Consider the following 23,882-nt stretch of genomic DNA (forward strand, 5'->3'; position numbering starts at 1 on the left):
TCGCAAGGTCCATCCTCTCAGAGCCATTCCTCAAGCCCCTGACCAGGGAACCGACCAGCCTGGGTAGGAGTGAGAAGGGTCACTGACACACACGCACAGCTGTACCCAGGAGCAGCTCCGAAATTTGTGGGCCCAGTGAAAACTGGAAAGGAAGGGCCCTTGTCCAAATGGTGTTCAGAGTTTCCAGACAGCATCAGACTAAGCATGCGGTCCTGCTGAGCGTAGGGTCTTATGGGACTGCCCAGGTCGCATACCCGTGACCCAGGAAAAATCAGGGGGAACCAGAACGTCGGACCAAGGGGAGGAGAAGAGGGGTGCTGACTTGGCACGGGGGACAGAGCTTGGGCAGAGAAGGCCTGGGCCAGCGCTCTGGGGGTGCATAGTGAGGAGCCCAGGCTCGCAGGCCGTCGTCGCCTTGCATTGGGGGCTGGAAGGTGAAGAGGCTGACGTGAGGATTTGGTGTGGGTGGGGGGCGCTTCCCAGTTCGGGGTGGGGAGCCGGTGCTCTTCGCTTGCAGGAAAAAGTCTGTAGACACAGGCTCCTGAGCCCACCTGCACACGGGCTCGGTGGATGGAAAGTCACGCTCGCAGCCACCAGCTGGTCCGTGGGCCTGGGAACCGTGCAGCAGGGCGGGCTTGCCGGTCCAATAGCTCTGGGCCGGTTCCAGTCTGAGGCTGGAGGTTGGCACACGGCAGGTTTTCGTCGGAAGAAAAGTACGAAATTCTGATAGAAAACAAGAGGAAGATTCGAAAGGGTCGTGATTTGGGCAGAGTCTGTGCTCCCAAGCTTTCCCGTGCGATTCCTTTAAACGCGACGTCCAGAGGTAGGATGGGTGTCACGAGCCTGCCACTTCGGTGCCTCCGCCTGCCTGTCTTCCTGCCTCGCCTCCATTCTGCCGTGTGTTTAGTGAGACGCTGTTGCTGTCTGCCTCGGTGCGAAAGGAATAAAAGGTTTATTTGCACCGTTTTTAGCTGTGGCCACACGAATGCAATCACGAGATTCAAAGATCCCTCGTTTGTACGTCCGGTCAAAACGATCGCTCGTAGATGGGTGAATAAGGCTTGGTCGCCAGTTAGGAATCTGACAGTCGCACGCCAGTCATTCTCCCCAATTCCGTTTTCTCTTGCAGGTTCGCACTGGGGGCTTGGACACGTTCACGATGAGGAAACACCGCCATTTGCCCTTAGTGGCCATCTTTTGCCTCTTTCTCTCAGGCTTTTCTTTAACGCACGCCCAACAGCAAGCAGGTAAGAGCCGGGAACATCTCGTCACGTCGTTGAAAGGAGTAGGGTCCAGGTCTGAGCCATCACGAGCTGGCCGTGGAGCTTAGAGATGCTTTTAGGACGGAGCTCGGCCCTTTATGACAGACGGTTCATCCAGTTTACAGACCTCCTCAGGGGCTCGTTGTCCAGGGAGAGATGGCTTACTTTTGCTAGAACGTGGGTTTGATGTCTCGGGGCTGGGTAGCAGCGGTTCGTGTCTACACTGGGTGTGAGCAGGAGGTCTGCGTGGCAGCTCGGCCACGTTCCTGCGCTGGCCTCTGAGCACACGAAATCCGGTGAAGACACTCCTGAGTGTAAACATCATCTTCCTTGAAAACAAACCACAAGGAGCATCCCCTCCCCGTAATTCCGGACACGGAAACGTTTTTCATCTAGAATCATCCGATCTTTTAAAAATGAGTTTCTCATTCTGAAAAATCGGTCCCGGTGAACCCTGTGAAGCATTGGTTTGCAGAGTTTTGGAAAACGGAGAAATGCTTCACGCCTTGTGGGCGTGGAAGGGCCGACTAGGGCTTCCCGCTGCTGTGCTGCAGGAGCCGGGCCTCTGACAGGGGCCTCCCGCCAGGCCCGTGGGTTCTTGGGTAGCGGGGAGGTGAGCGCCCCCTCAGTGGGGGGTGGGGGCAACCGAACACAGCAGGGCGAGGAGCCTACTGTGGACAGCCCACCTGGCCCCCCGTGTGGAAGGGCACCCTGAGCCTCCCGCTCCCTCTTTTGAGGAGAACAGAATTCATTTTTGAAAAAGATAAATGACATCCAACAGCTGTGAAGGCTTTTCTGGCCCTGGAAAGTATGTAGGGTACCTGTCTTCTGCTAAAGGGTCTGAGAAAAATGAGACTTTGCCTTTCTCTACAGTTATTACCAAGTCTTTGCTCAAGGCAGACTTTTTTTTTTTTTAAATCACATTTCTTTTTCTCGAGTTTGCCCAAAGTACTGGAGGTTAGCTAATGTGAAACAGTAGTAGTCTTCACTATTCCTTCTCATCAAGGCCCAATTTCAGACCCCACACCGAAGAATTTATAAAATGACGGTTGATCGTCCGTGGTAAGCTATCCTTCCGGTCCGATCAGGTGGGTTTTGGGGCTCAAAGTGCCACAGACAACCGAGCTTCAGTTAAAAGACACCCCAGGGAGTGTGCTGCCCCGTAGCTGTGTGCAGGCCATGATTGCACACGGGCCTTGGGCCAACGGCAGGACACCGGCAGCCGTGGCGTCCCTGTGCCCAGGTTCCTGCTTCACAGGTAAGTCCGCCCGCCTGCCCGTGTTGCAAGTGAGGTGCGAGCTTGTAGGAACAGCATAGCATACACGGAATGAGTTTAGGGAGCCTTTGCTCGGGCAGGAGAAACATCTAAACCAATGTCTTTTTTTAAAGATGTTAAAAACGGTACCGCTGCCGACATCACATTTCTAGTGGACCCCTCTTGGAGCACTGGCGAGGAGCGTTTCCAGCTGGTCCGGGAGTTTCTGTGTGATGTTGTAGAGGCTTTAGCTGTGGGAGAAAACGATTTCCGTTTTGCTCTGGTCCAGTTCAACGGCAACCCACATACCGAGTTCCTGTTAAGCACGTACCACACTAAGCAAGAAGTACTCTCTCACATTTCCAACATGTCTTACACTGGGGGAAGCAATCAGACTGGAAAAGGATTAGAATCCGTAATGCACGGCCACCTCACTCGGGCTGCCGGGAGCCGGGCCGGCGACGGAGTCCCGCAGGTTCTGGTAGTGATAACCGACGGACGCGCGGACGACGGCCTGGCTCTGCCCTCGGCGCAGCTCAAGTCTGCTGACGTCAACGTGTTTGCCGTTGGCGTCGAGGATGCAGATGAAGCAGCGTTAAAAGAAATAGCAAGCGAACCGTTCGATATGCATGTGTTCCACCTAGAGAATTTTACCTCCCTTCATGACGTAGTGGGAAACTTAGTGTCCTTTGTGCATTTGTCCGTGGCTCTGGGAAGGGCTGGAGACACAGAGGCCCCTAAAGACGTCACAGGTAACGGCAACGTCGCCGAGCTGCTGCCCGCCTTGCTGGTCGTTGGAGATGAGCTTGGCAACCGCTGGCATTGAGGCGCCGCTCAGGCTAAATGGCGCGGGAGTGGGGGCGGGGGTCAGGGAGGAGATGACCCTTCGCAGGTCTAAAAACAAAGGTTTGCCTGTTCTCCACAGTCTCCTAAAACGGAGCGTTCAGCTACCCCCGAGAGGACGGTTTTCCAAACGGATTTTAACTCGAAAAGCCACAGGCCGACATAACAGTCCCACAAGAGGTTCTCCCACAATCCTTAGGAAAGGGAGCCCCAGCGCGGCTTCTAGCAAAGATGCTGCGCGGTCATCAGCACGGAAGGCCCGCTTCCTTTAAGGAAACCCCACGTCTGAAGGTCCGTGAGCGGAGGGAGGAGGGGGCGCCCACCTGCGTCCAGCGGGAAAGCACAGAGAGCCCGTCTCTTCGCTCTGTGGAATTTATTTCAGACACTCGACAGGTTAGAATCGTAAGAAACCTTAGACTCGACTTAGCGAAAGAGGTTCTGTCTTAGGTTCTGGGCCTGGTCTCGGGTCTCCGTGCTGCGGCCTGGCTGTGCCCACAGACGCTCTCCTGTTCAGACGGCCCTCGTCGGGGCTGCTCTGGAGGTATCGGTCACGCGTGCACACGACACCGGCGTGTTGCTGCGTGGTACCGTGTGTGGGGCGAATTGCCCGGCAAGTTATTTAACCAGCCAAACCCATTACTCTCTCTCCCGTGCTGAGTGTCTCAAGGACCAGCAGGCAAGGAACTGGACCAGTAACACGTCAGCCATGTTTCATCACGGAGCTCTGACCACGGCCCGTGGCTGGGCTTACTCATCAGGGATGGCAAGGTGGAGGGGTCCCCTTTGTCCAGAAACTAGTCCTCGTAGCCGGTGGACGATCGAGAACAGAATTTAGGAGAACGGGCGGGGAGTTAAGGTGGCATCAAGGACCTCCGAGGAGAGACGAGCTCTGGGAGGGACAGACACGTGACCTCCGAGACGGAGGGGGAGGGGAAGAAGGGGCTGCGTTTCCAGGATTCTGAGACGGACGGGGAAGTTGAGAGTGTTCAGGGTGACTTGGTATCGATGAGGTGACAGAGGAAGAGGCAGTGGCGTTCGGCAGTGTGGAAGAACTCGAGTTGTTTTGGGACAGCTGCTGCAGGGCTGCGAAGAAGGCTCATGACGTGTTCAGGAAGCAGCTGCTAACCCCCAGTGGCGTCTGGTCGTTGGCAGAGACTCCAGCGGGGCCTTCCACGTCCGTGCGACGCCCTGACGTCCTGCCGATGTCTCAGGCTTCCTTGGGAGAGTAGCGGTCCCAGGTCTGAAGCTCAAAGAGAGAATGACGGGGCAAGCGCTTCTTGGGAAGGAGATCCACAATGGTGACAAGTGACGTCCTGACAGAGGCCGCCCTGGTCCTGGCTGGGCGGGGAAGCGGGAGACAGCCTCGACGGTCTGGGAGGCTTCGGATGAGCCAGGGGATGCGACGCCAGGGGTGACAGGGGGAGCCCTAGAAGCAGCCATGTGTGTGACACGAGGACGCTGCCAGTGAGTGCGGAGGGAGACGTTGGAGGGCAGACTGTGGGTTCCAAGTGACGCTCACAGAGTGGCCCCCAGTGGCTGAGGACACAATAGAGAGAGGACCGTGGGGATGAGGAAGCTGGGGACCCAAAGGGCCGGGCCGTGCAGGCACTAAGTCCCTGGGGAGGACCACGGGGTGTGCGGTGTGTTCGCAGGCAGAGCGCAGCGTAGCTGCGAGCCTTTAGAACGGCCGGAGAGCCCCTCGGTGTATTCAGCTACAGCGAGGAAGTGGATCGTTCTTTGAATGACAACAGAGCGCATGGCAGGCGGGCCTAAGGAGGCACGTCCCACGTGCATGTGCCGAGGGGTGATCACAGGGCGGCAAGGGCACGCCCTGCAGCCTGCGGGAGGGAGGCCAGAGGGCAGAGTCTAGAGGAAGGTGGAGTGTTCTGGACCGTGATCGGAATAACGGAGGGGCGGGAGGGAAGGAGCACTGGACGTCAGCTTTCCATAAGAGGCCCAGAAAGCACGGGGTGAGGAGCGAGACGACCAGGCGTCAGGAGGAAGGGGCTTAGTTAAGAGGAGGGTTCAGGACACACCAGCCAGGGTGTTCCACGAGGTCGTCGATGAAACGGCTTCCCCAGCGGCTACTTCCCCACGGTTTCAGCTTCGATGGGGCGCCGGCGCCATGTGCCCACCCACGGGTCCCCTTCTGCCAGGGAGGAGGGGGCGGCAGTCTGGGTTATTTACTTTAACCCTAAAGAGCGTCCCCGGCTTCAGACGACAGGCTTCGCCTCTGTGTTACGACATCGGTGGCGACCCGGCCAGGTCGCGAGAAACGAAAGGTAGAGCCCTTGAGCACAGCTTGAGAGGACACCCCAGGGTGCAGGGAATGACGACGGGGATCTGGAGGGACCTGCTCCGCCCTCCACAGCATCCTCAGTATCGGCACGTCGCTGACATCACACTCCTGAGTAGAGGGATAATAACCGCCCCGGGTCAGAAACGGTGAAGGGGACCAGTAGAGAGACAGACACCTTTCCATTATGGACGATTCGTCCAACTCAGCAAAAAGGGGGGATGAGTTTGCCATCATGTAAATCAGCAAGCAGCCGATTAGATTGCCGTATAAATGCTAAATGAGCCACGATCACGGTATGTTTCCTCACAGACGATAAAACCTTTGTTTTTACACCAAGAAAGCATCTCTGTCTTCTAGTGTCTGAGCCACTAGCAGCACCAGGGTGGACTATTAATCCGTTTATGTCGTCTTTTCCAATTAACTTCACTCTGCAATTCCTATCACGCCCCACTGCATGTGCCACAGGAAAAAATAAAGCCGTAATAATCATCCTCTGCTCATCGGGTTTGGGGAAGGTAGTCAGGAAGGCATCATAGTGGTGCCTGAGGAGGTAGGGCAATTTATTCCCATTGCCTGTCCACCAGGTAACTCTTCCCCATAGGTATGTTTATATGTGTAAGTTATTAATGATTGCTATTGTTCTAAATGAACTCTAATCAATCAATCTCTGAAAGCTGTGTGTTTTTTAAAAATCCCCTTTATAAATAGAAATCAAAAGATACGAAAGTTTTAAACTAACATGAAAGCTCCAGGCAATCTACGTGCAGCGAGGCTTCCAATGTGAACATTCTCTTCTCTGTAAAACACAAAGATTTCGAGAACCCGTGAAACCGAGCAACAATTTTGTATTTGCGTAGGAGCTATAAATGTGATCTTTTTGACTTATCTTAAAGAAAGAAGCAGCCCATGAGCTGAGGAGGGCTTCACGCCCAACACCCTAAGGTGTAGGGGGAGCCTGTGATTTTCCCATGGACGTCACGAAACTTAACGCCACAGAGGATGTGCAATAGGTACACGAGCCATAAAAGCAGAAAACCAGATGAGTTCATAGTTTTAATCTTAGATAGATGTGATGACACTTACGGTCATTATCGATCACTGGTGTGCCTTGCCGCGTGCAAGGACTGGAGGCTCTTGGGTCTTCTCGAGGCTTCGGCTCCCCCGGATAACACGCACAGCATGCCTTCGTGTGTCCCGTCATGGTGTGCCTAAGGGGACAGTGTTGTTTTTTCAGTGATGACAAATTATCCAACATTTTTCTATGACCTGCAGCCATTTGGCCTTTTAGAAGAGAAACGTTCAGGGTTCTCCCTTAGGGCTTATTTATCTTATTTAAGCGAATGTAAATTGCAACTGAAAACTAAGTAATAAGTTAACAAAGGACATGTCATCCTGCGATAGTTTCTATGATTGACCTTGGGGTCATCGTTCACATTTCTCTTCACTGTCTTGCTGTGCTGATTCGCATGTGGAAAATCATCCTTTGTCCCTCGAGGTCATTGGTTCAGGCCTGGGAAATGTCGAGGGATCGACATGCGGTGTGGTCTGCAGAGCCTCTAGTCACGTGGTGACGTGAGCCATTTCTATAGCCTGCTGTGCAGGTCACTGCTGGGACCACACCGTCCCACAGGCCCTTCATCAATCTCAAGTTTTGGCTAAAGAGTGGCAAACACTCAACAATCCTTAGCCAAGGCCCGGTCCTATTTAAGTCTTTCATGTGACAACTATTAAGACCACAGGGTCCTAATTACTCTAGTGGAAAAAGATCCTCATTAGGCCTTATATTTCCCAGGTGATATCTTATGAGATCTTAAAAGCTATATCCAAGTTATTATCTTTCTCTATGCGAAGAACGCATCTGCGAATAAGTCGCGGAGTCTGCGTGCGTAAGGGTAGAAAGACCAGCTCTGGTTCTAGCAACCCCCGGCTCGGCCCACGCGACGAGAGAGCTGGGGCGGGGACATAATTTCACGGTAGCGAAATTCTTCGATTTTATAAGACCAGGCTTATATCCTGTTTCCATAGTGAAAATCAAAGCAATTTTGCTGGCACAAAGAAAAATTATTTTACATACAAAAGATTCACTGTCATGAGGAAAGATCAGAATATTATAATTATACCCCAAATATAGCTTCCTAAAAATCTCAGAATATAAAAATCGCATATGCTCCCTTAACATCTCTACCTATATTAGCACACACTGAAGTCGTTAAAAAAATGTACCAGGATGATTTTACTTTTCTGTAGTTTAAATCAGTCTCATTTAAACATTCTAGCTGAGACTTCGAAATAAATACTCTGCTCAGGTTTGTAGATTTAGCGATCGCTGTTCTTTGCTCAGTGCCTCTGTGAAACCCCAGTTCTCAGCAACGGGGTGGAAGTTTCCTGTTCGCCACTGTGCAGGGAAAAGAGAGGTCTCGGTCGGCCATTTTTACGTCCATCGGTACAACCCGAAAGCTGGTTCTGATTGAGGGTTTATTAGATGCTCACAGCCCCGCCAGGCAACCGGTTCGGAATGTCATAAAAATAAGGTTGGATAATTATGTCATGACTTGTTCCACATCACTCTGATTAACACTGCTCTGCATTACGTGACTGAATATAGAGGCAATAGAAAAAAACGCATCAGCAAAACATCTAGCCTAAGCCCAGACCCGCGTTTGAGTGTCAAGCACCTGAACGTCACGAGAAAAAGAATGCCAACCCGAAACTTTATCAGAGCATCTTTAAAATTAAAACCCGAAGAGTAGTGTGAGTTCTCCCTTTCAAATTCACAGAGCTGCACGTAGGCAGCCATTTTGGTTTTTAAGGGAAAAAAGAAGACACAGCAGTTGATCAAGGAATCAAGTGTTTAACAGTGAAACGCTGAGTCGACAAACCCGGAATCTGAGATTCTGTTTTGTAGCTTGGATTTGGACAAGAAAAAATTTTATAACCACTTGAAGATGACAAAAGAAATGTCCAAAAATTAGAGATCGCCTTTGGATCTTTGTCAGTGTACTCCTTAATTTTCTCCTGCGGGGATGGTAAATGTACATCAAGTGCATTTCCCTCTAAATTTAGTAGACGTTTCTAGATTATGCACCCAGAAAAGTGAACACGATCTCTACGAAGATGGCGCAAATAAAAATTTGACATAAATGTCCCTATGTTACGCCATCGTTTCTAAGAAGTTGCCTCTTATCCATTCAGAATGCAGAACTCAAAGAGGGTTTCACATTCCTTAATCAACATGTGTTTTGTTTGTCCGTATTTCGTGTTTCTTATCGGTTTCCAAAGAAACATGTCGGAACACTGAACGATGCATGTGGTCACTTGTTCTAATGCTTTCACATTTTTTTGCATTTCTTTCTTTTAAAGCACAAGACTCTGCTGACATTATTTTCCTTATTGACGGATCAGACAGCACCGGAAGTGTCAATTTCACAGTCATTCGCGACTTCCTTGTAAATCTCCTTGAGAGACTCTCGGTTGGAACTCAGCAGATCCGAGTGGGGGTGGTCCAGTATAGCGATGAGCCCAGAACCATGTTCTCCTTGGACACCTACTCCACCAAGGCTCAGGTTCTGGATGCGATCAAAGCCCTCGGGTTCATTGGTGGGGAGCTGGCCAATGTTGGCCTTGCCCTTGACTTCGTGGTGGAGAATCACTTCACCCGGGCAGGAGGCAGCCGAGTGGAAGAAGGGGTCCCCCAGGTGCTGGTCCTCATAAGTGCCGGGCCTTCTAGTGACGAGATCCACGACGGGGTGGTGGCGCTCAAGCAGGCTAGTGTGTTCTCTTTCTGCCTTGGAGCCCAGGCTGCCCCCAGGGCGGAGCTTCAGTACATAGCCACCAATGACAACTTGGTGTTTACTGTCCCGGAATTCCGTAGCTTTGGGGACATCCAGGAACAATTACTGTCATACGTTGTTGGTGTGGCCCAAAGGCACATTGTCTTGCAACCGCCAACCATTGTCACACAAGGTACGTATGCCCTTCTCGCCATCTGTGTGGGAGCGGGGTGTTTGTGCGTTGGTGTGTGTAGGGGTGAGGCGGGCACCTTACAGAATGACTCGCTCCAGGAGAACCTGTAAGTACCACAGTCGAGTCCTCTGGGGGCGAGCTAGCTCTTGGATGGGACAGTGGGGACGGTTGGCGTTTCTAAAGAAGCAAAAGTCTACTAGTGAGGGGCAAGCCCCCGAGCTGTCACGAAGGAGCGCTTTCAAGGCTCACTCCACAAGCCTGTAACGCGGAGATGCCGAACATCATCGTATTGTCTACTTACGATGCGGTCATCCTAAAAACGGGTCTCGGGCTCATTACGATTCTGAGGAACTTCCTCCAGGATGATGGCACTGACCTCCAAGAGTCAGAGATGCGTGAGGGCTGTCTCCCCACAGCTCTCCGCGTGCCGAGCTCTGAGAGGTGAGCCACGACCGAGCCCTCGCTCTGCGCACCGTTCAGGAAAACGTTTTTCTCTGCGCCGTCAAGTTTACAGGTCGTTCTTTTGAGTGAAGAGATTCTGACACACACTCAAATGAGGGCCCTTGGCAAACAGCCCAATCGAAATCATTAAAAAAAAACCCATAAAACTAATCCAGTCGTACAACAGATATACATACATGTAACGACCGTGGGAGGCGTATTTCAAAACTTAAGTAGGTTGCGCTGGGCCCTGCGGGAGTTAAAAATTAGGCAGACCCAGTTGTACCAAGGTACATCAGCCCGTGGTCCCCTCTGTCCGTCAGGGATCTTATTAGCAACGGCGTCCGGCGTGTTGCTGGGCGGGGTAAGTCCAAATCGACGCCCAGTTCCATGCTGACGATCCTCCTGATGTTCCCAGACATCCCTCTGATTGGAATGCAACCTGCTGAGTTTTCTCTGGGCTTGCACACTTTCGGGAAAAAAACGAGCAATTTCCTCGGGCTTAGTGAACGCTGCGGGAGAGCTGGCCTTGGCTCCGGGGTCAGCGTCAAGCAGCTGTGTGAGCCTGGGCACGCTGCACAACCTCGCTGGGCTCCGGGGCCTTTACACGAGGTGAAGATACAGTTCTGTTCCAGAAGTTTCAGATTCTTTTTTGTTTGTGGGCAGCACATGGCCCCCATTTCGGCTTTCCCTCGCTCACTAGAGTGTTCACCCCTCAGTTACAAACATCATCTTCAGTCTTTGTGATTGGTTTGTAAATACTCAGCAAATGTTCTTGGCTATCTGGTATGTGCCAGACGGCGTGCCAAACCTCAGACACAGCACTGCTGGGCACCAGCATGGACACCAGCCCATCACAGCATCACGGGGATAGATGGATGACAAAGTGCAAGTCCAAACCAGACAGAACAGTCCGCAGTGTGGTCAGTTAGATGAGGACTCTAAGGGGGCTGTCATGGAAAGGATGGGGGTGGCCAGGGAAGGCCAGTCTGAGCGGCCACAGGACAGAAAGACAACGAGTGGACAGACAGCAGAGGGAACAGTGTCCAGGGGGCGGCCCCTCCCAGGACTGTCGGGGGGCAGCAGGGCTGGAGCTCACTGGGCACAGGGAAGACTGGAGAGGCAACTAGTTAGGGTGTGAGCATCACCCTGTTGATGCGGGCACGTCGCGTTAGGTGGGCACAGGCCCGGCTGACATTCCCAGGCACGTGGGGAAAGCCAGGCCTCGGCCCGGCTGCAGGAAGTGTGCTCGTATAGCTGGGCGACCCTGGGAAAGAGCCCGTTAGGAGCAGACGGTGGTGGGAGAGACACAAGGGAGTGGAGTGTCCGAAGCCAGCGAGGACAGGGTGTCTCAAGGGAGGGAGGGGTCCTCTGGACCCCGAACTGCTGAGAAGCTGAGTAGGACAAAGACCCAGGCCATGTCCGCGTGGCGGCCATCAGGGGCCCCGGGGTGGGGAGGAGGGAGGCGAGCACACAGGGCCGACGCCGGGCGGTTGCGATGTGTGTGCTGGGGGCTAGGGCCTCTCCCCGGTGAGGTCCCAGTGTGGGCACGGTGGCGAGAGCCTTGAGCAGAGAGCAGAGGGCAGAGTCGTGGAGAAGGGGGCCGAGCTCGCCGGGGCGGCGTCCGCCGTCTGGGCTTCCGGCACCGCGCACAGGCTCCCGGGTCCGTGATTTTCCTCGGGAGATTCCAGCTGCCTGGTGACGCGCGGAGGGCAGGATGGAGGCTTTGTCCGCAGGGTCTGAGGGAGGCGAGGCCCTGAAGAGGGGCCACGGGGACAGGGAAGTGACGTTGGCAAGGGGCCGCCTGGGAGTGAGGGGAGCAGTTTTGGGGCCTCGGTGTGGCCGAAGAGGGTGCAGCATGAGGGAGCTGGCGGGAAGCGGCCAGGCAGGGGCAGGGGAGGTGACTGAGCGGAGCCAACAAGGCCACGTGTGGCCTTAGCAGCAGGTGCTGCAGGCACAGAGGGCATGATCTATTAGCAGGCGGGGCCCCCGAGTCTCCGAGAAGTGACCTAGACGTCACCCAAGGGCAGGGTGGAGAGGAAGGCCGCATGGGGGGTGGAGGGCAGAGGATTGGCTGGCAAACAGGACGTGGACAGCGAGGGCCGTCGCCCAGCCCTCGGCCGCAGGGGCCGCAGGGAAGCGGCGTCTTGGGGGCTGTGCTGGTGTCAGTCAGCGGGGAGGTGAGGGCTGGAGCCGACAGGTTAGCGGGACCTCAGGTTCACCCCCAGCAAGGGCACCGCAAACTCGGCCCCAGCAGAGCCGTGTGGAGGAGGAGCCGGCTCCTTCGCCATCCCACGGCCGGGAGGAGAGGTCTCCGCTCCCGCAGACGGGGCGCCCAGCGGCGGACGCCGATCTGTCTCTCTGTTCCCCTGTCACATACGTCACATGCCTCTCGCTGAACACAGGGGTCTCGTTCATGGTGGCCGTGTCCACGTCCACGGACCAGAAAGGGTGTGGTGCGAGGCAGTGCGTGCCCGGCTCGCTCCTGTCCTCGTGTGCGTGTCAGGAGCACACGTGTAGCCACACGCACGTGTCTTTTACCTGGGCACGGAGCGGAGGGCAGGGAGAGGGAGGAGACGGGGTGTGGGGCACGAAGCGCAGGGAGGACCCCAGGGCCCTGCAGGTCTCCACAAGAGTCGAGGACTCGAAATTCATTGCTTACAGCGCAGCCTGACGCCCAAGCCACGGTTCCCCCCAGACGGTCCCCGGACGCTTCGTGTCCGTGTGTGCATTTGCATGTTTCTTTTATAGAGAAACGTGGTCAGACATCATGTGAATCGAAGCGTGACATGCCGCCTGCCTGACCACACGGGGTGACGGGGGCGCCTTGCTGTCACTTCCAGGCAGAGGTCTCTTCGAGGGTTTTCACTTTGCGGTTTCTCTCTGAGTTGTCACGGTCTTGCCGTGCCGCTTACAACCTTCACGGCACAGTGCTCTTATGGAAAATACTTCTGTGCCGCGTGCTGGTTTTGACATTGATTTTCTTTGTGTAAGTTTCATGACACCCAGCAATTGGTGTTTTTTTTCCCCTCTGCCTGAAATATCAAGGCACGAGGAAGAGAAGCTGAAGGAGGTTTATGTTCTTTCAGCTTTTACACTTGACAACAAGTGTTCGTGGCATCGAGGTTGCGACGCAGAGGCCCCCTGACCAGATTCGGGTTGCTTCTTTAATTATCTGAGCAACGGCTTCATTCTGGCCTCCACCCCCAAGCGATAGATTTATGGCAAAAAAGAGCATCCCACTTTTTTAGTGACAACATGATAAACAGGTGGCGACCAAGACTAAATTTGTTTTTGTGCCTCGATTTTGTAAAAAGTCCTGAGTGGGTGGGGGGTGGGCGGGGAGCCTGATCTGCCATCCCGCAGGGGAGGACACGGCTGTAACTTGTGTGCGTGCGTGCGTGCATGCGTGTGTGCATGTGTGCATGTGTGTGTGCGTGTGCATGTGTGCGTGCATGTGTGCATTGTGCATGTGTGTGTACGCATGTGTGCATGCGTGCGTGCGTGCGGTGACAAGCTCCCCGGGGCTCCCACTGGCTCCTCCTTAGCCGGAGCGGGCGGGAACGCTCTCTGAGTGGAGCAGGTTGTGTAGAGTCATAGCTGAATGATCGCTAAGACTGTTCTACTCACCTTATAACATTGCTACCTACAGTCATCGAAGTCAACAAGAGGGACATAGCTTTCCTGGTGGATGGCTCATCTGCACTGGGACCGGCCAACTTCAATGCCATCCGCGACTTCATCGCCAAAGTCATCCAGAGGCTGGAAATCGGGCAGGACCTCATCCAGGTGTCCGTGGCTCAGTACGCGGACAGTGTGAAGCCCGAGTTTTATTTCAACACCCACTCCACCAAGAGGGACGTCGTGGCCGCCGTGCGGAGGATGAGGCTCCTGGAGGGCCCGGCCCTGCTCACGGGCGCTGCTCTGGACTTTGCTCGCAACAACCTGTTCACTAGCGGGGCCGGCTACCGGGCCGCCGAGGGCGTCCCCAAGCTCCTGGTGCTGATTACAGGCGGTAAGTCCCTAGACGCAGTCAGCCAGCCCGCCCAGGAGCTGAAGAAGAACAACATCTTGTGCTTCGCCGTTGGGAACAAGGACGCCGACCAGGCGGAGCTGGAGGAGATGGCCTTCGACACCTCCCTGGTCTTCACCCCCTCCCCCGCTGAGTTCCGGGCTGCCCCTCTGCAGGGTCTGCTGCCCAGTTTGCTGGCGCCGCTCAAGACCCTGTCTGGAATCACTGAAGGTATGGGGCGGGGGGAGAGCGTCGGACACATGGCGGGGGGTTCTCCAGGTAGAGGCTCTGAGGATCAAAAGCGAGTAGATAGGAGTGAGGGCAGCAGACGAGATTTATTCCAGGTTCCCGTGCGCCCTGAGCTGGGAATGGCATGACCGTAGGTGCCCTAGGAAACAATGGCATGTCTGTGGATGTCATGGAAGAAGCGTGCGGCTGCGGCTTCAAACGTGGCAAACCAAAGAGCTGCAGGGCTTAGAGCAGAGGATCAGGGGCCGCCTGCCTTTGAAGCTTCTAGCCAAGGAGGTCACTTCTCAGTCCTCATCCCTCATCAGGCCCCGGTGCCCTGTTTCCACTGGCGATGCCCGTCCGGCCTTCCCCTCCCCCCACCATAGCTTGGCTCTTGCTCTCCTGAGCTGACAGCCCACGTCTAAGCGGCCTGAACGGGGCCAGCGTCCACGTCAGCGCTCTGCCCTCTCTGTCTTCACGGGAAGACACAGGGCATGGCTGGGCGCGAAGACAAAGCCCCAGTGTTTCTCCAAGCCCGCATTTACTGTGGCTACCTGTGGAAAGTCATTTTTAAAAACGTTCCAACAGTCTATGAGCCTTGTGAATTGAATTAGTACAGTTCGTCATCCTTAATGAAGATGAGCATCGTGGAATAAAGCTTTGTGCCTCACGAAGTTTAGCACTGGGAGGCTAGTACATGGCTGTGCTGCTCAAACGCCTGCTTTCCCTGGGCTCTGTGGCCCTGTCCATGTCCCTGTCCGTGTCTCCGTCTCTCTGTGTCTCTCATTTAGTAGCTGTTAGGTTTAAATTTTACTGGGACACCAGGAAAGACATGGGAAATAATTTTTTCGGAAGGCATGAGCTCAGTGTGTTCGGGAAAACCCTCTAGCGTGAGAATTATACTTTTGATTCTTCGCACGTGTAACCTGAGCCCAGCATAGGCATAGATTCTGCCTTTTAACGTGTCTCCGTGCTTTTGTGATCCCCTCTGGAGGAATTCCCACGGGCACCTCGTTGCATTACCGCCTGGCGATACTGTGACACCCCATTAGGAGAAGGGTACGGTGCAGAATGACAAAGGGGAGGCCCTAGGAGCACCTTGAGATGAGAACAGCCTGGTTTTATCCATTCATTTCAGCCCTGCAGGGAGCGATGTTCTCGAGTTAACTTGGGCCAATACTTGTCCCCCGCCCGTCGGTGGCGATCTCTCTGTAAGGGCCGAGGTGGACCCCTGAGGACCCGGCCTCACGCGCGGAGGGCACGGCCCCCTCGCAGCGCTCACGTCCTGGAAAGGACGTTCCGCTCCCGGGGTCCCGATCACTTTGTGTGGGTCACGCGTGTTCTGGCTTTGGCGCTGTGTCTCCGCGAGCCGACCTGGTTCCGTGAGCTTGGCTGTCCACGCGCCCACAGACACCAGCCACCGCCGGAGGAAAATATGCAGCCGCTGCCATATTTTGCGAGACGGACGTGCTTTGCCGCGCTGGCGCCCTCTGTGCTCTGCGTGTCGGCGTGCGTGTGCGTGCGCGTGTCGCGGGCACGCGTGGCGGAGCCCGCCGCGGGTGTGTGTGTCTCACTGTGTTTCCTGTGCTTCACTGCAGTTCACGTAAACAAAAGGGATCTCATCTTCCTTTTGGATGGATCGTTCAACGTCGGAAAGACTAATTTCCCCTACGTGCGGGACTTTGTCACGAATGTAGTTAACAGCCTCGATGTGGGAAGCGACGGCATCCGTGTCGGTTTAGTACAATTTAGCGACACTCCCGTCACGGAGTTCTCCCTAGACACATACCAGACAAAGTCAGATTTGCTTGCGCACCTGAGACAGCTGCAGCCCAAGGGGGGGTCAGGCCGGAACACTGGCTCGGCCCTGCGCTATGTCCACGCCAACCACTTCACCGAGGCCGGCGGCAGCCGGATCCGGGAGCACGTCCCGCAGCTCCTGCTCCTGCTCACGGCCGGCCAGTCCGACGACTCCTATTTGCAAGCCGCCAACGCGCTAGCCCGCGAGGGTGTCCTCACCTTCTGCGTAGGTGCGAACCAGGCGAATAGGGCCGAGCTTGAGCAGATCGCTTTTAACCCGAGCCTGGTGTATCTCATGGACGATTTCAGCTCCCTGCCAGCTTTGCCTCAGCAGCTGATTCAGCCCCTGACCACATATGTTAGTGGCGGTGTGGAGGAGGTGTCCCTCGCTCAGCCAGGTAAAGCTCCCCGCTCGCGCCGGCTCCCTCTCCTCCCCGCCCGCCCTGGCGGCAGGCGGCTCCATCGCGACTCCAGAGCATGGTGAACGGCAGACAGATGAGCGAGCGGCTCCCTCTGGTGAAGGGTTTGGAGCGGGGGCCTGTTACGCCATACCGGCAAGTTTACAGTCTCTGTCTAAAGGGCGCCCGTCAATGAAGGCAGGTCTAGAGAATCCAGCTTACATTCCTTGCATCCTATCCCACCCTTTATTCAGAAGCCCCCCCCACCAACACCCCCAATGCCCGTGAAGGCTCTGGAGTGCAGATCCAGGGAGCGAGAGCAGGACGGGTCCCCTTTCATACACGAGTGCATTGGGACCTTTTAAAAATCACAGTTATGTTCTTTATGCGATATAATTTTTTTACATTCAGAATCTGCTGTATTGAGGAAATGATTTGTTATAAACCCAACGAAGGTCGTACCTTCATGTGATGGTGAAATGGGTTCCAAAAGAGGTCCGCGCCGATTTATCACCGCAAACCAGTGTGCTGGTTAGAGACATAATCATCACACAGATGGGCGGCAAGACCGAGACGGCGGAAACCTGATCAGATTCATTCTAAGGAGTGTTTGAACTGACAATGATGTTCATGTGACATGTTCCGGCCCCTTGCGGGCTGTCCTGCTTTTTCTATTGTCTGAATAGAGCAAATTAAAGCACTGCCAGAAAGCCTGACCCACACGGTGACAACGGGCACTGTTTGGGGTTCCTAACCCGTAGCCTCGACTTGATGAAAAGGTCATCCGGTTAGAGCGGATACGTGTCGATTCAGTTATCTTTGGTTGATTAACCCATTCCGGCCTTTGTCACTAGAGACAGGTCAATCTTTAAGTGAAAAGACCACACGTTCAATACTTTATAACAACTTGAAAACACTGTCTGTTCTCCTAGACCGATTGCCACCTGATGTAAGAACGGGTGTCTCGCGTTGTTGACAAAGCACAGTGCCAGACTGGGGACCCATCTAGTTGTCCTAGTGCTTTGCAAATAGGCGCTGCCTTGAAATGGACATTTTAGTGACACCTAGTGTCTTCCCTTGCTGGCGCAGTGATCGTCAGACGAGTCGCCCGAGCTCCATTACCAAATGCTCGCGGTGCTGGGTGGGAGTCAGCTTGGTGACTGTCGTGTTCTTGTCCCTCACTGTGTCCCAACCTCCTTTCTTTGTAGAAACCAAGCGAGACATTCTGTTCCTCTTTGACGGCTCCGCCAATCTCGTGGGCCAGTTCCCCGCCGTCCGCGACTTTCTCTACAAGGTTATCGATGAGCTTAATGTGAAGCCGGACGGGACCCAGATCGCGGTGGCTCAGTACAGTGACGATGTCAGGGTGGAGTCCCGTTTTGATGAGCACCAGAACAAACCCGAAATCCTGAACCTCGTGAAGAGAATGAAGATCAAAACCGGCAAACCTCTCAACCTGGGCTATGCGCTGGACTACGCACAGAGACACATTTTTGCGAAGTCTGCCGGGAGCCGGATCGAGGACGGGGTGCCTCAGTTCCTGGTGCTGCTGGTGGCGGGAAGGTCGTCTGATCACGTGGAAGGGCCCGCACTCAACCTGAAGCAGAGTTCCGTGGTGCCTTTCGTGTTACAGGCCAAGAACGCAGACCCTGCCGAGTTAGAGCTCATTGTGCTGTCCCCCGCCTTCATCCTGGCTGCGGAGTCGCTTCCCAAGATCGGAGAGCTTCAACCTCAGATCGTGAATCTCTTAAAAATGGTGCAAAATGGGGCGCCGACACCAGGTATGGCATAAAAATTCTGGTGGCGGGAATTCCGCAGTCCGGTTCTCCGGTGCGTGAGTGGACGGGGGGCTGCTGGTCCAGGTCCTTAGGCTGAGCCCTCCTTGGGTTTCCAGGGAAGATGGATAATAGGACCAATGAGATGCGAGTTTTCTTTCCCTATTTTGACTTTCTCACGGCTCTCTAGGGCCAAGCAGGAGAATCAGGGCGATTCTTTGTAAGGACGTTAAAATATTGCACAATAAGACACGTTATAAAGACAGACATAATAGTGCTTAAACACCCTTTTAAGAAACACGGGTTTTACTACCTGCATAATAAAAGCCACATGACATGGTTCCATTGTAGCTAAAACAGCCTTATCTCCGTAGTCCCCCTGGCGTCGTATTTTAAGTGGGTGTCGCTGTGTACCCTTCACTACGTCCGTGAAGAATCTACAGCGTGACGAGAAGCAGACACAGTCCCACCGTAAATGCCTAACTGCTCGTCTGCGTGGCTGTGGCTTTGTGTTTAACCACTTTCCCTTTGCCGATAAAAAAAGCAGTGAAAAGAGTCATCAGTTTCATGTATAATCGAAAACTGAGAATCCAGAGTTTCTACACTGAGCCAGTACCCTGCCGGTGGGAGACAGTAACCCAGACATCTGAGTTACATTTTTTCCCGCTGATCCGCTGGGACTCACAGCCAATCATCAGAGGCCCCCACCTGCAAAACGCTAGCAGCGATGCAGGCTCCGCCTTCCGTGTCCCTCTACCCCCCACCGTCTTTTCTCGTGTTCACCCTTGAATGCTAACAATGCTGCTCACGCGCTGAACAGTTCTAAAACGGAAGGTCTAGTTGCCTGTGTCCGTGTATCTGCTTCCTATGGCCGCGTAACAAGTCACCACGCATCGAGGGGCTTACGCAAAAGCCACCTGATGCGAGAACGGGTGTCTCGCGTTGTTGACGAAGCACAATGCCCGACTGGGGACCCACCCAGTTGTCCGAATCCTTCGCAAATATACACTACTTTGAAATGGACATTTTAGTGTCATTTGGTGTCACTGACAAAGGAATTCATTATCTTACCGTCTGGAGGTCTGAAATCCAAAACCGGGTGTCGGCGGGCCTGCGTCTCTCCCGCAGCTTCCAGCGGGTCCTCCACCTCTCGGCCTGTGGTCCCGGTCGTGGACCCCCATCCGTGGACCCCCAGCCCGCTCCGCTGTATCTTCTCTCTCTCCTGATCTCTACTTCCATCCTCGTACCTTCTCCCCCTAGCTCTGATCCCCTTGTCTCCCTCCTATAAGGACACCCCCAAAGTCAAGTTCTGGAGGTTCTGAATTAGTCATCTTTGTGGGGCGGTTATTCAGCCCGCCGTATGGGTAGGAAATTGCCCGTCTCACGTCCCGTGTGTCATCCGGGCTGTCTTCCTCCCAGTTTCAGGTGACAAGGACGTGGTGTTCCTCCTCGATGGCTCTGACGGTGTCAGGACCAGCTTCCCTCTGTTGAAAGAGTTCGTGCAGAGGCTGGTGGAGAGCCTGGACGTGGGCCCAGACCGGGTCCGTGTGGCCGTGGTGCAGTACAGTGACCGGACCAGGCCCGAGTTCTACCTGAATTCGTACATAGACCAGCAGGATGTGGTCAGCGCCATACGCGGACTGACCCTGCTGGGTGGGCCGACCCCCAACACCGGGGCCGCCCTGGACTTCGTCCTGAGGAACATCCTGGTTAGCTCCGCTGGAAGCAGGCTGGCAGAAGGCGTCCCCCAGCTCCTGATTGTCCTCACGGCCGACAGGTCCGGGGACGACGTGAGGGGCCCCTCGGTGGCCCTGAAGAGGCAAGGGGCCGTGGCCCTCGGCATCGGCATCGGGAGCGCTGACGTCACGGAGATGCAGACCATCTCCTTCATCCCGGACTTCGCCGTGGCTGTCCCCACGTTCCGGCAGCTGGGGGACATCCAACAGGACATCTCCCAGAGAGTGATCCGGCTCAGCCGCGAAGAGCTGAGCAAGCTGCAGGAGGTCGTGTACCCTCTGCCGGGCCCAGGTAAGGAGGGGGCTTCTCGGGTCTTTGTTCTTTGAAGCATCTGGGCTTCTCGTCCGGATGGTGGACTGTGAAGTCTCCCCAGTTTCGTCTCCTCTGCCGTATGGAGTGAAAAGCAGAATTATGTGAAGAATTAGGAGCCACATGTGTTTGGTTTCAGGGGCCAGATGTGACAGAGGCTTGGGGAGATGCCTGGGTTCAATTTGCCTCACTGGTCTGGAAGACGGGCATGTGCTTGGCTTAGAGTGTAGACCCCCTAACTCTGCGGGAGGGCTTTTGTGAGATCTCCGAAGGGCGGGCCACCTAACCGACGCCACCGGTGAAGTTCCAAGCTGCCCGGGGCAGGTCCTGCCGGCAACCTTCCGTGATCAGGGAGAAAGCCTGACCCCAGGCGCCGGGTCCAGCGGGAGCGTAGTCTTTGAAGTGCTGGTGTCGCCAGAACCAACGTGGGAAGGTCGCTTCCGGCTTTGCGTGGTGCTGAGAAGCCAGCGTCCTAACCAGCGGGAAGGCCACCTGGCTCTGTGGCCGTGTCTTACTCTGCATCCTCATCCCTGGTCCGCTCTTTCTAGGCTTGGCTGCGATAAGCTGAAAAAACCGTGGGGGCCTGGTGTCCGAGAAGGAAGGGGGCTGAGATATGGCCATTCCTCCCAAAACTACCCACCAGGGGCTCGCCCTCCCCGGGCCCCGGGCGGGGAGGGTGGCGGTGATGAGCAGGCAGCCGTGTCTTGCTCCCTGTGGCTTCATCCTACAGAATTCCACCCACAGCCTGTGGCATGGAGTGGGGCAAAGGAAGGGAGGCCGTGAAGGTTGGACGCAGGACCCGGTGCCTTCGGGTGGGGGGAGGGGAGGGTGACTGACATGGTGCTACCGAAGGCGTCGGCTTGTCCTCGCTGGTGTCCAGGACAGACCGTCATCAAATAGATTTGGGAAACAATCAGACGAACAGATGAAAGCGGTTGTTCCTCCCCCAACATGTTTGATGGTTTAGTTTAGTAATCGCTGTGCTCTGTGCGTCTCAACACAGCAAGGAAGCGCAGCGCCCCGAAACTTGACCGCGGGGGTCCTTTTGCATGACGTGTCTCGAGCGTGTTCCCAAGAACGCACTTTGGAGCTCACCTTGAGCGCAGGCTTTCCATGACAACGTGTTTCCATGACAACGCGATTCCCAGTCCACCCGCGCTCCCACCCTTTGAGACGATGGCTTCCTCCCCGGCCTGCCCCCCGCCGCCCCAGCTGACTCTGAGAGGGAGATCTGCTTCCTGTCTCACTGAGGACAAGCCAGTAAATTGGAAAAGAGCGTTGGGAAGCAGGACGTGGTGTCTCCCAGCATCGGCGTCCATACCCTGTGCCGGGGGCGACCGTCTCTGCTGCCCGGGGCACCTGCTCCTCTCCTACCCAAGGGCGCCATCTGCGATTCTTGTCTCTCTGGCAACATCAGTTCCGCTAAGGACAGGAAGGACGCTATGCCTCACGATACAGATGCGCCGCTTCCTCTCTCTCTCGGACTCTTCCTCCATGCCCTGCTTCCCCACCTAGCATGCCCCAGTCCCCATTAAAGAGAGTCACGTCCACTCTCTGCAGCTCCGCTCTGAACCAGCCCGCTGTGCCTTTCACTCACCTCGCCCCACACGACGCGCTCCGCCCAGGCCCCTCCATCCGGCGAAACCAACTGTCAGCTCTCAGGCGCCATCGTGCCTGACCTACGAGCAGCATCTGTCGCAGTTCAGACCCCGCTTTGTCTGGACGTGACTCTTGCATATCTAGTCTCTGCCTCCTTCAGAGTGACCCTTCCTTGTCCTTGCTGGTTCTTCCTCTTCTCCCTGCCTCGTAACCACTGAAATGCCAGCACTCACTCCTGGGACTAGTATTTTGATGGAAACAGTCAGAATTAGGATACTTTGCCTATCGTGACGAACCAGGAGGTGGTTTGTTAATATAGGAGTCGGGTGCCAGCGAAGGTGAAACTGTGACATTGTGTGATTTGCAGGGGCTGGCGGCAAGAAGGACGTGGTCTTTCTCATCGACGGGTCGCAGAGAGCTGGCCCCGAGTTCCAGTACATCCGCGCCCTCATCGAGAAGCTGGTAGACTCCCTGGACGTGGGCTTCGACACGACCCGCGTGGCGGTCATCCAGTTCAGCGAGGACCCCAAGGTGGAATTCCTGCTGAACGCCCACACCAGCAAGGACGAGGTGCAGAACGTGGTGAGACAGATGCGGCCCAAGGGGGGGAGGCAGGCCAACGTCGGGGAGGCCCTGGAGTACGTGTCGAGGAACATCTTCAAGAGGCCGCTGGGGAGCCGGATCGAGGAGGGCGTCCCACAGTTCCTGGTCCTCATTTCGTCCGGGAAATCTACGGACGAGGTGGACGACGCGGCCTTAGAGCTCAAGCAGACCGGCGTGGCACCGTTTGCAATCTCGAGGAGCACAGACCAGGAGGAGCTGAGAAAGATCTCCCTGAGCCCTGAATACGTGTTCTCGGTGAGCACATTCCGGGAGCTGCCCAGTCTGGAGCAGAAGCTGCTCACCCCCATCACCACCCTGACCGCCGAGCAGGTGCAGCGGCTCCTGGCCAGCACACGCCAACCTCCCCCAGGTGAGACGAGCGTTTGCTGTTGCTACTGTTCTCTGAGTGTTTTGGATTTTAGAAAATACATACATACATACATGCATATACACACACATATACACACACATACACACACATACACACACATACACACATACATATACATACACACACACATACACACATACACACACATACACACATACACACATACACACACATACACACATACATACACATATACACACATACATACACATGCACATATGCATACACATATACACACACATACACACACATACACACACATACATACACACATACGCACATACATACATACACACATACATACACATACACACATACATACATACACACATACATACACACATACACACATACATACACACACATACATACACACATACATACATACATACATACATACACACATACATACAAATAAGAAGCTCAGAGACCCATCCATGGTACTCAGGATGAGTTAAATGAAAACAAAGGGTCCCTCGGATTGAACCAGATGGGGCCATTGCTTGTCACATGAAGGGAGGACGCACGAGATGGTGACCCACAGGGTATCTTGGTACGGGTGGGTATTAATTAGAAAGAACTTCCGGTAGGATTTGAGCTCGTGGTGGGTGACTCCGGGCCAGGCTCAAGGAAATGGGACTTTTACCCTAGGTCAACTGTTGTCAAGAAATGAAATAAGCTAATCTACCACGGCGTGTGTACTAAACCTTACGGCTAAAGCTGTAGCTCGGCCAGGATGCAGGGTGTCTGGGTATTTCTGGCAGTGTCCGCACATCGTTACAGCGTGACCTCACTTTGTCCTGGTGCATTGTGGTTGCAGCGTGGCTTCCTCTGAGGCTGACGTTCTCTGAGACCTTCCGTGTGCTGCGGGAGAACCCGAGGCCTGGCTGCGCGTGCTGCGACAGCTTCTCTCCTCCTCGGTGCAAACGGTTCAATTCCGTGACTTGCCCGGTTTTCGCTGTGTTGA

At 54.8% G+C, this 23,882-nt stretch overlaps 1 protein-coding gene across 1 annotated transcript in view; it reads left to right on the forward strand.

The window, feature by feature from the left end:
• Nucleotides 1-1,134: 1,134 nt before the first annotated feature.
• The window catches only part of COL6A3 (collagen type VI alpha 3 chain), a gene marked incomplete at its 3' end in the record, with an annotated part of 36,589 nt that continues 13,841 nt past the window's right edge, over nucleotides 1,135-23,882 (forward strand). Inside the window, exons 1-8 of the mRNA XM_023526612.1 lie at nucleotides 1,135-1,247; nucleotides 2,652-3,269; nucleotides 9,020-9,622; nucleotides 13,716-14,306; nucleotides 15,902-16,501; nucleotides 17,710-18,282; nucleotides 19,696-20,304; nucleotides 22,289-22,894. Of these exons, the coding sequence (XP_023382380.1) occupies nucleotides 1,160-1,247; nucleotides 2,652-3,269; nucleotides 9,020-9,622; nucleotides 13,716-14,306; nucleotides 15,902-16,501; nucleotides 17,710-18,282; nucleotides 19,696-20,304; nucleotides 22,289-22,894 (4,288 nt within the window). The remainder of the gene's footprint in view (nucleotides 1,248-2,651; nucleotides 3,270-9,019; nucleotides 9,623-13,715; nucleotides 14,307-15,901; nucleotides 16,502-17,709; nucleotides 18,283-19,695; nucleotides 20,305-22,288; nucleotides 22,895-23,882) is intronic.

The sequence above is a fragment of the Pteropus vampyrus genome, unplaced genomic scaffold (assembly GCF_000151845.1).
Source record: "Pteropus vampyrus isolate Shadow unplaced genomic scaffold, Pvam_2.0 Scaffold1394, whole genome shotgun sequence".
NCBI lineage: Eukaryota > Metazoa > Chordata > Mammalia > Chiroptera > Pteropodidae > Pteropus > Pteropus vampyrus.